The sequence below is a fragment of the Girardinichthys multiradiatus genome, chromosome 20 (genome assembly GCF_021462225.1).
Source record: "Girardinichthys multiradiatus isolate DD_20200921_A chromosome 20, DD_fGirMul_XY1, whole genome shotgun sequence".
Classification (NCBI taxonomy): domain Eukaryota; kingdom Metazoa; phylum Chordata; class Actinopteri; order Cyprinodontiformes; family Goodeidae; genus Girardinichthys; species Girardinichthys multiradiatus.
The window spans coordinates 3,393-14,829 of record NC_061812.1 but is presented as its reverse complement, the minus strand read 5'-3'; the positions used below and the strand labels follow the sequence as shown (position 1 = coordinate 14,829).

The 11,437-nt window shown below is 46.1% G+C and overlaps 1 protein-coding gene across 1 annotated transcript; it reads right to left on the bottom strand.

The window, feature by feature from the left end:
- On the bottom strand, window positions 1-2,575 carry LOC124857251 (ladderlectin-like). The gene is made up of 7 exons (XM_047348440.1): window positions 2,475-2,575; window positions 2,345-2,371; window positions 2,209-2,253; window positions 1,897-1,997; window positions 1,474-1,599; window positions 1,251-1,350; window positions 1-261 (listed from the first exon to the last, which is right to left on the bottom strand). The coding sequence occupies exons 1-7, from the start codon at window positions 2,521-2,523 to the stop codon at window positions 191-193; spliced, it is 519 nt and encodes a 172-aa protein (XP_047204396.1). The 5' UTR covers window positions 2,524-2,575; the 3' UTR covers window positions 1-190.
- Between the last annotated feature and the right edge of the window lie 8,862 nt (window positions 2,576-11,437).

The window sequence follows — 11,437 nt, the reverse complement described above, 5'->3', positions numbered from 1 at the left end:
CCCATTTTCAAAAGTGTTTATTCAAAACAAGGCATCATATTTGATCATCACCAACAGTTTGGCAGAAAATTACCACTTAATGATACAATAAAAAAAAATTCTGCAGCAGTTCAAACAAGGTTATTCAGTATGGAAAGAAGAAGGCATCCCAGCAGGAACATCTGAAGACTGCAGATATGGAGCATCGATATTAACAGCCAAATGGGTTCTTGGAGCAAATGAAGCGATTTGCTGAGGTACACTGCCCATTACCCCAGCCATCTGTAATTGAGGTTATGGAACTTATTACTTCAATACATCCATTAGCAGAACACATCAATTGTATCTGTGATGCAAGTTATTTCACTTGTGACAAATTAGGTTTGAAGTTATATTCGACCACTGTACATGAATATATCGGCTCAAATATAGAAAGCAGGTTCAGCATTTCTAGGTTTTCTTTGAGATCCATCCAAAATAAACTAACACTGAAGAGCTTGCATAAGTCATACATGTAGCTGGCTACTGCCTCTAGATCTGGGCTTGTTTTTGTAAATTGGGTGGGGTTAGAATAAGAGGAGCAGTCACATTGAAGAGACAGCAAAATATCTCGACAAAGAAAAACGATGTACTTCTTAATATCAAGCCAACCTATCATAGCCTGGATTTATGCAATGTCAATGTGTTACATACTGCAGGTGACTCCTGTTGGAAAGTAGAGAAAGTTTCATTTTGGATTTGGAGAAACAATCCAACAGTTTAAATCCTTTCTACAAAGATGCAAGCTGTTCAGGCCAGCAGGGGGAGCTATTGCATGTCTAAGTTCATTTTCTGTAGTCCAGTCTTTATATGGCTAACAAAAACAGAGGCACTGTTCAAACACTACCTTCCTTGTTAGTGTTTTGTTTTCTTGGGGTATTAATTATTTAGGAGGGGGTACTTTCATTAACTAGATCTCTAGTCTGGAAACCTAAATTGCAGGTTAGTTTTCCAGCAACAGTTTGGCATGGTGACAGACTTAAGTAAAAAGGGATCCTTCTTCATGATACAATATAATCTCAAATTAACCACAAGTTATCTTAATAAACCAGTAATTTGGCTGAATATTACCAGAATCCTATCTGTGTGTCAGGTTTAAGAAATATCGTAAAAAAAGATGAAAGGTTCTTCTTTCCAGCGTGAAAAGCAGAAAAAAAACTTGACTCTTAACCTAAAATATCTGTTCTAGATGTGTATTAAAAAACAACAGAGTTTGCACTATTATGACTTACAGGTAGAGCGTAAGAAGATGCAGGGATGGGTACTGGAGGATGAGGAACTGTACCAGTTGGTGTAGTAGAAACCTTCACGGTTGATCCACATCCACTTACCCTGAAAATACAGAACAGATGTGAGTCTTTACTTCCTCTGGCACATAATCCTGCATAGGTAGAACTAACTTTAAGACCAGATTGAGTGTTTGACGTGGTATTAATAATATGTTATTCCAGAGACCTGCAGGTTGAAACCTCCCAGCCATGCGATGCTCTGACCAGCTGTTTGTGTCAACTGCTGGAGGTAATTGTACTCTCTGGGGTTGGAGACTGAAGCCAGGTGGCCTCCGAGATTGTTGCAGTGCTCCTAGTGGACACATGAGATAAGAAAGAGATATAGCTGTTTCTATGAATAAGCAAAACTAATAAACTAATGCTGCAATTACTGCTACCAATAATAAATATTCCAGTTTTACATTTTTATCAACAAGGAAAACTATAAGTGAGCCTACTGCATCTGTTTGTCAGTGATTTAGAGTGCTTGTTTGCAGGGTTGTAAGAAATAATAAAGGTAATACTTCACTTCTGGTAAATACATAGTTGTAAAGGCTGCAATCTATAAATCATGTGATCTACAAAAGGGCACAGTGAGGAATGGTATTACCTCAGCATTGTACCATGACATAGGAGAGTTGATGAACTTAAAGCACCGGGATTCAAACATGTACCAGCCATCTGGACAGAAGTTGAAACGAGCTGCTAGACCTGGAGAGAAAGCATGAAGTTTAGTGTTAGATTACATTTGCGCATTGATGCGGTGGAAAACATGTTGGAATAGCATTTTATGTTCAACCATTTAAAATGAAAATTTTATCTATTTTTTTTAAGTGCCAGAAAACTGTTTTTACCAACAATTTAAACATGTTTGACTTGCAGCTATAGGAATAAAAACTGGAACAGAACAGATTCCACTGACCTGGTCCATCAGTGATTTCCTCTGTTTGGACATCTACTGCTGTGTCTTCAAAGATATAAAAACCAAATGTTGAAGTGAGACACATTTAGATATGACAGTATTACGTAGTGTATGTTCTTGGCCAAATGATACTGACCTAAATGCTCCTGTTCTTCAACAGGGGCTTTAGAGAAAACCATTGAGAACAGAACAACAGTTAGTTCTTTATCCAATCTAAAAGACTGTTAATACCAATAAGCATGTGTTTTGAGAGTGTGAATGTAGACCTGAAAATGCAGCACACAGAAAAACCGAAAGGAGCAAGACAGGCTTCATGGTGATGATTAACTGCTCTTTCTCTAAAAAAGACAGGCTTGTGAGAACAGACAAGAACTCAGAGTTAGGGTTAGGGTTAGGGTTAGGGTTAGGGTTAGGATAGGGGAACTGATTCCTCCTCCCGTAGGAGAAGGGAGGTGCACTGTCCATCAACCCGTCAGGTCCCCCGCGCCAACGACTTTTGTTTGGTTGACGGCCTCTTTGTCGTCCGCCACCATAGCGGACCGTAGTCCATTCGTCTCCCATGAAGTGGGTTAAAGCTTTTTTGTTTTTATAAATTATTAAAACCAACAACTAAGGGAGGGTTTCCCAAATGGGGAAACAATACGTAAACTAAAGCTTGTTTTTTTTAAGAAAAATAATATATATGTGTGTAAATGAACTAAAATTTGTTATGCCAAATTAAATGAAAGGTGTTAAACCAAGGTAGTGTTTCCCAAAGGGGAAGCAGTCTTTTCCAAAAGGAAAAAAAAACGTATTTTGTTAATGCACTTCTTCGCGTTTTTATATTTTTTTAATTTTATATATTTTTTTTCTTTTTTTAAATTTTTTAATTTTTTTTATGCTTTTTTTTCCAAAAAATTTAAAAAAAATTCCTTTTAACAATGTGTGAGAGGTGCGCTCAAAACGACGTTTCGACCTATACAGGTCTTCTTCAGGTTTCTGCGCACCGTATGAGCTGATCTGCAGAGCCCCAGGGATATGTTGTCTCTTCGTAGGTCAGAGCAGAAATGAAGCGGAGCTGCTGTGCAGCTGTATTTATACCCGCCCCCTTTTTTTCTTTTTTTCTTTTTATCTTTTAAAGGAATGGTTTGTTTTAAATATGAAATCACTAATGTGAATCCTGTGTGCGAACCATAGAACGTGCACACATAACTAAAACTATTATGTTTTTAAGAAAATTTTTTAAATTTAACTAATTTAATATTTTATGTTTTTAGTCAAAACAGACATTTTAACATTTTTAATATTGTCCCTTTTTAACCCTGAATATCTTTATGCAATTGTGATTTTTAAAGCATGTTCTTTTTTAACTAATTTAATATTTTATGTTTTTAGTCAAATCAGACATTTTAAACATTTTTAATATTTTCCCTTTTTAACCCTGAATATCTTTATGTAATTGTGATTTTTAAAGCATATTCTTTTTTAACTATACAAATTTTATTCCCTTAAATGTAATTGTGGTTTTTAATGTTCGTGATTTTAAATTTTAGGAATTTTAATGTTTTTTATGTAGTTTAAATTATTAAAAATTTTCTTTTAGGATAAGGCTGAATTTGTTTAGGGTTGTAACAATTAGGGTTAGGCAAGAATCCCATGGACTTAGGGTTAGGGTAAGGATCACGGCTGGGGTTAGATTAAAGTAAAATTTAGGGTTAGGCAATTAACCCCCGGACTTAGGGTTAGGCAATAGCCCCACGGACTTAGGGTTAGGGAAAAGATCATGAATGGGCTTAAATGAAAAGGGTTGGATTTAGGTAAAAACTCCAAAAATGTTTAGGGACAAGTAAATGTCCAAAAATGAATTGGATAAAAAATGTGGTTAGTTTTTTTAGGTCCAGAGAAGTTAGGGTTAGGAATGCAACTGTATCATATTCAAAAGTAGTGTAACATCACGCCTGTTTTGAAGAAGCGTGGAACTTCATGAGGCTTAATCAATAATGCTTGACATTTAAGCCCATAGGTTAAGGCAAGAACACCACCTGAGGATCGGTCAGTCGGCAAATAACTGGTGAACGGAAAGTGGTAGGGTTAGGGTTAGGGTTAGGGTTAGGGGTTAGGGTTAGGGTTAGGGTTAGGGGTTAGGGTTAGGGTTAGGGTTAGGGTTAGGGTTAGGGTTAGGGTTAGGGTTAGGGTTAGGGGTTAGGTTAAGGCAAGAACACCACCTGAGGATCGGTCAGTCGGCAAATAACTCGTGAACGGAAAGTGGTAGAGGGATGGAACCAGTGTCTAGGGGGGGGTTTTGGGGGTTCCGGACGTCCCAGTGAAGACCCCATGTCGATAGCACTTACGGTTCCCGAGATAGTCCAAAATTGGGCAAAAAGGATCGGTCGCTGAGGACATAAGTCTCCGTAGGATGGTCCGACAGGGCTGGGAGTTTGCCCAGATGCTCAGTTCCTCGTGGCGAGTAGATAGACACCCTACATGGCCTATTTCTGAGAGGTGTGAGGATCGGTCGCTTTTTGTCCCAAGTGTTTAGAGTGTGGTAAAGTGTGGGAAAAGCGGTTGTGGGCGTGTGTGAGGGCCAGTAGGCGTTCCTGTGCGTGATTGTGAGTGTCCAAGTGTGGGTTGGTGTGTCCAAGTGTGAGTGGGTTAGTGCAAGTGTGTGAGTGGGTGGGTGAGTGGGTGTGTCCTGAAGTGAGTGGGAGTGTCCAAGTGTTAGTGGTAGTTTGCCAGCAGTCCTGTGACCTTAGGTTTAGTAAAAAGGGTCATGTGAGGTGGGTTAGGGTTAGGGTTAGGGGGTTAGGGTTAGGGTTAGGTTAAGGCAAGAACACCACCTGAGGATCGGTCAGTCGGCAAATAACTCGTGAACGGAAAGTGGTAGCGGGATGGAACCTGTGTCTTGGGGGGGGTTTTGGGGGGTTCCGGACGTCCCAGTGAAGACCCCATGTCGATAGCACTTACGGTTCCCGAGATAGTCCAAAATTGGGCAAAAAGGATCGGTCGCTGAGGACATAAGGGTTAGGGTTAGGGTTAGGGTTAGGGTTAGGGTTAGGGTTAGGGGGTTAGGGTTAGGGTTAGGGTTAGGTAAGGGGATGAAGGGTTAGGGTTAGGGTTAGGGTTAGGTAAGGGGATGAAAGCCAAAAAAAAAGTTTGCACGTTCTCAATAACTCGAAAAGTAAAAGTCCTAGGGAGCTGAAAGTTGGGCTGTAGCACCCTCTAGGGGGGCCCCAGGTACCCTGTGAATTTGGTGGATGTAGCCCCTTCCTTTGACATAGCTGCCATAGACACCCACTGATTGAAAAAAGTTGCACGTTCTCAATTACTCGAAAAGTATAAGTGGTAGATGGACCAAAGTTGGTGTGTATACTCCCCTGGGGGGCTGCCAGGTCCCCAGGAAGTTTGGCGTCTCTAGGTGACTCCCTTCATATAGCTGCCATAGACTCCCATTGATTTTGGGGCCAAGTCCAAGTCTGGGTAGGAAGGTGGTATGGAGTTGGGAGTTGGTTCTTGGTGCTCAGGGGGTCCCCCTGAGTAAAAGGAGGGGTGACATGCCGGGGTCCTTGAACCTTTGTGAAATGTTGAAAAATGGGTGCAAGTGTGGGCGTGGCCAAGTGTGAGAGGTGTATGGCAGAGTGTTGTGGGGTGTGATTGTGGGTGTTTAAGAGTGTGTTGTGTAGCAAAGTGTGAGTGGGTGGTTCCAAGTGTGTGAGTGGGTGGGTGAGTGGGTGTGTCCTGAAGTGAGTGGGTGTGTCCTAAGGGGTGATTGGGTGGGTGAATATGAGCAAGTGTTAGTGGTAGTTTGCCAGGGTTAGGGTTAGGGTTAGGGTTAGGGTTAGGGGTTAGGGTTAGGGTTAGGGTTAGGGTTAGGGTTAGGGTTAGGGTTAGGGGGTTAGGGTTAGGGTTAGGGTTAGGGTTAGGGTTAGGGTTAGGTTAAGGCAAGAACACCACCTGAGGATCGGTCAGTCGGCAAATAACTCGTGAACGGAAAGTGGTAGAGGGATGGAACCAGTGTCTAGGGGGGGGTTTTGGGGGGTTCCGGACGTCCCAGTGAAGACCCCATGTCGATAGCACTTACGGTTCCCGAGATAGTCCAAAATTGGGCAAAAAGGATCGGTCGCTGAGGACATAAGTCTCCGTAGGATGGTCCGACAGGGCTGGGAGTTTGCCCAGATGCTCAGTTCCTCGTGGCGAGTAGATAGACACCCTACATGGCCTATTTCTGAGAGGTGTGAGGATCGGTCGCTTTTTGTCCCAAGTGTTTAGAGTGTGGTAAAGTGTGGGAAAAGCGGTTGTGGGCGTGTGTGAGGGCCAGTAGGCGTTCCTGTGCGTGATTGTGAGTGTCCAAGTGTGGGTTGGTGTGTCCAAGTGTGAGTGGGTTAGTGCAAGTGTGTGAGTGGGTGGGTGAGTGGGTGTGTCCTGAAGTGAGTGGGAGTGTCCAAGTGTTAGTGGTAGTTTGCCAGCAGTCCTGTGACCTTAGGTTTAGTAAAAAGGTTAAGGGTTAGGGGGTTAGGGTTAGGGTTAGGTTAAGGCAAGAACACCACCTGAGGATCGGTCAGTCGGCAAATAACTGGTGAACGGAAAGTGGTAGAGGGATGGAACCAGTGTCTAGGGGGGGTTTTGGGGGGTTCCGGACGTCCCAGTGAAGACCCCATGTCGATAGCACTTACGGTTCCCGAGATAGTCCAAAATTGGGTTAGGGTTAGGGTTAGGGTTAGGGTTAGGGTTAGGGTTAGGGTTAGGGTTAGGGTTAGGGTTAGGGTTAGGGTTAGGGTTAGGGTTAGGGTTAGGGTTAGGGTTAGGGTTAGGGTTAGGTTAAGGCAAGAACACCACCTGAGGATCGGTCAGTCGGCAAATAACTGGTGAACGGAAAGTGGTAGAGGGATGGAACCAGTGTCTAGGGGGGGGTTTTGGGGGGTTCCGGACGTCCCAGTGAAGACCCCATGTCGATAGCACTTACGGTTCCCGAGATAGTCCAAAATTGGGCAAAAAGGATCGGTCGCTGAGGACATAAGTCTCCGTAGGATGGTCCGACAGGGCTGGGAGTTTGCCCAGATGCTCAGTTCCTCGTGGCGAGTAGATAGACACCCTACATGGCCTATTTCTGAGAGGTGTGAGGATCGGTCGCTTTTTGTCCCAAGTGTTTAGAGTGTGGTAAAGTGTGGGAAAAGCGGTTGTGGGCGTGTGTGAGGGCCAGTAGGCGTTCCTGTGCGTGATTGTGAGTGTCCAAGTGTGGGTTGGTGTGTCCAAGTGTGAGTGGGTTAGTGCAAGTGTGTGAGTGGGTGGGTGAGTGGGTGTGTCCTGAAGTGAGTGGGAGTGTCCAAGTGTTAGTGGTAGTTTGCCAGCAGTCCTGTGACCTTAGGTTTAGTAAAAAGGGTCATGTGAGGTGGGTTAGGGTTAGGGTTAGGGGGTTAGGGTTAGGGTTAGGTTAAGGCAAGAACACCACCTGAGGATCGGTCAGTCGGCAAATAACTCGTGAACGGAAAGTGGTAGAGGGATGGAACCAGTGTCTAGGGGGGGGTTTTGGGGGTTCCGGACGTCCCAGTGAAGACCCCATGTCGATAGCACTTACGGTTCCCGAGATAGTCCAAAATTGGGCAAAAAGGATCGGTCGCTGAGGACATAAGGGTTAGGGTTAGGGTTAGGGTTAGGGTTAGGGTTAGGGTTAGGGGGTTAGGGTTAGGGTTAGGGTTAGGTAAGGGGATGAAGGGTTAGGGTTAGGGTTAGGGTTAGGTAAGGGGATGAAAGCCAAAAAAAAGTTTGCACGTTCTCAATAACTCGAAAAGTAAAAGTCCTAGGGAGCTGAAAGTTGGGCTGTAGCACCCTCTAGGGGGGCCCCAGGTACCCTGTGAATTTGGTGGATGTAGCCCCTTCCTTTGACATAGCTGCCATAGACACCCACTGATTGAAAAAAGTTGCACGTTCTCAATTACTCGAAAAGTATAAGTGGTAGATGGACCAAAGTTGGTGTGTATACTCCCCTGGGGGGCTGCCAGGTCCCCAGGAAGTTTGGCGTCTCTAGGTGACTCCCTTCATATAGCTGCCATAGACTCCCATTGATTTTGGGGCCAAGTCCAAGTCTGGGTAGGAAGGTGGTATGGAGTTGGGAGTTGGTTCTTGGTGCTCAGGGGGTCCCCCTGAGTAAAAGGAGGGGTGACATGCCGGGGTCCTTGAACCTTTGTGAAATGTTGAAAAATGGGTGCAAGTGTGGGCGTGGCCAAGTGTGAGAGGTGTATGGCAGAGTGTTGTGGGGTGTGATTGTGGGTGTTTAAGAGTGTGTTGTGTAGCAAAGTGTGAGTGGGTGGTTCCAAGTGTGTGAGTGGGTGGGTGAGTGGGTGTGTCCTGAAGTGAGTGGGTGTGTCCTAAGGGGTGATTGGGTGGGTGAATATGAGCAAGTGTTAGTGGTAGTTTGCCAGGGTTAGGGTTAGGGTTAGGGTTAGGGTTAGGGGTTAGGGTTAGGGTTAGGGTTAGGGTTAGGGTTAGGGTTAGGGTTAGGGGGTTAGGGTTAGGGTTAGGGTTAGGGTTAGGGTTAGGGTTAGGTTAAGGCAAGAACACCACCTGAGGATCGGTCAGTCGGCAAATAACTCGTGAACGGAAAGTGGTAGAGGGATGGAACCAGTGTCTAGGGGGGGGTTTTGGGGGGTTCCGGACGTCCCAGTGAAGACCCCATGTCGATAGCACTTACGGTTCCCGAGATAGTCCAAAATTGGGCAAAAAGGATCGGTCGCTGAGGACATAAGTCTCCGTAGGATGGTCCGACAGGGCTGGGAGTTTGCCCAGATGCTCAGTTCCTCGTGGCGAGTAGATAGACACCCTACATGGCCTATTTCTGAGAGGTGTGAGGATCGGTCGCTTTTTGTCCCAAGTGTTTAGAGTGTGGTAAAGTGTGGGAAAAGCGGTTGTGGGCGTGTGTGAGGGCCAGTAGGCGTTCCTGTGCGTGATTGTGAGTGTCCAAGTGTGGGTTGGTGTGTCCAAGTGTGAGTGGGTTAGTGCAAGTGTGTGAGTGGGTGGGTGAGTGGGTGTGTCCTGAAGTGAGTGGGAGTGTCCAAGTGTTAGTGGTAGTTTGCCAGCAGTCCTGTGACCTTAGGTTTAGTAAAAAGGGTCATGTGAGGTGGGTTAGGGTTAGGGTTAGGGGGTTAGGGTTAGGGTTAGGTTAAGGCAAGAACACCACCTGAGGATCGGTCAGTCGGCAAATAACTCGTGAACGGAAAGTGGTAGAGGGATGGAACCAGTGTCTAGGGGGGGTTTTGGGGGGTTCCGGACGTCCCAGTGAAGACCCCATGTCGATAGCACTTACGGTTCCCGAGATAGTCCAAAATTGGGCAAAAAGGATCGGTCGCTGAGGACATAAGGGTTAGGGTTAGGGTTAGGGTTAGGGTTAGGGTTAGGGTTAGGGTTAGGGTTAGGGTTAGGGTTAGGGTTAGGGTTAGGGTTAGGGTTAGGGTTAGGGTTAGGGTTAGGTTAAGGCAAGAACACCACCTGAGGATCGGTCAGTCGGCAAATAACTCGTGAACGGAAAGTGGTAGAGGGATGGAACCAGTGTCTAGGGGGGGGTTTTGGGGGGTTCCGGACGTCCCAGTGAAGACCCCATGTCGATAGCACTTACGGTTCCCGAGATAGTCCAAAATTGGGTTAGGGTTAGGGTTAGGGTTAGGGTTAGGGTTAGGGTTAGGGTTAGGGGGTTAGGGTTAGGGTTAGGGTTAGGTAAGGGGTAGAGGTATGAAGGGTTAGGGTTAGGGTTAGGGTTAGGTAAGGGGATGAAAGCCAAAAAAAAAGTTTGCACGTTCTCAATAACTCGAAAAGTAAAAGTCCTAGGGAGCTGAAAGTTGGGCTGTAGCACCCTCTAGGGGGGCCCCAGGTACCCTGTGAATTTGGTGGATGTAGCCCCTTCCTTTGACATAGCTGCCATAGACACCCACTGATTGAAAAAAGTTGCACGTTCTCAATTACTCGAAAAGTATAAGTGGTAGATGGACCAAAGTTGGTGTGTATACTCCCCTGGGGGGCTGCCAGGTCCCCAGGAAGTTTGGCGTCTCTAGGTGACTCCCTTCATATAGCTGCCATAGACTCCCATTGATTTTGGGGCCAAGTCCAAGTCTGGGTAGGAAGGTGGTATGGAGTTGGGAGTTGGTTCTTGGTGCTCAGGGGGTCCCCCTGAGTAAAAGGAGGGGTGACATGCCGGGGTCCTTGAACCTTTGTGAAATGTTGAAAAATGGGTGCAAGTGTGGGCGTGGCCAAGTGTGAGAGGTGTATGGCAGAGTGTTGTGGGGTGTGATTGTGGGTGTTTAAGAGTGTGTTGTGTAGCAAAGTGTGAGTGGGTGGTTCCAAGTGTGTGAGTGGGTGGGTGAGTGGGTGTGTCCTGAAGTGAGTGGGTGTGTCCTAAGGGGTGATTGGGTGGGTGAATATGAGCAAGTGTTAGTGGTAGTTTGCCAGGGTTAGGGTTAGGGTTAGGGTTAGGGTTAGGGGTTAGGGTTAGGGTTAGGGTTAGGGTTAGGGTTAGGGTTAGGGTTAGGGGGTTAGGGTTAGGGTTAGGGTTAGGGTTAGGGTTAGGGTTAGGTTAAGGCAAGAACACCACCTGAGGATCGGTCAGTCGGCAAATAACTCGTGAACGGAAAGTGGTAGAGGGATGGAACCAGTGTCTAGGGGGGGGTTTTGGGGGGTTCCGGACGTCCCAGTGAAGACCCCATGTCGATAGCACTTACGGTTCCCGAGATAGTCCAAAATTGGGCAAAAAGGATCGGTCGCTGAGGACATAAGTCTCCGTAGGATGGTCCGACAGGGCTGGGAGTTTGCCCAGATGCTCAGTTCCTCGTGGCGAGTAGATAGACACCCTACATGGCCTATTTCTGAGAGGTGTGAGGATCGGTCGCTTTTTGTCCCAAGTGTTTAGAGTGTGGTAAAGTGTGGGAAAAGCGGTTGTGGGCGTGTGTGAGGGCCAGTAGGCGTTCCTGTGCGTGATTGTGAGTGTCCAAGTGTGGGTTGGTGTGTCCAAGTGTGAGTGGGTTAGTGCAAGTGTGTGAGTGGGTGGGTGAGTGGGTGTGTCCTGAAGTGAGTGGGAGTGTCCAAGTGTTAGTGGTAGTTTGCCAGCAGTCCTGTGAGGGTTAGGGTTAGGGTTAGGTTAAGGCAAGAACACCACCTGAGGATCGGTCAGTCGGCAAATAACTCGTGAACGGAAAGTGGTAGAGGGATGGAACCAGTGTCTAGGGGGGGGTTTTGGGGGGTTCCGGACGTCCCAGTGAAGACCCCATGT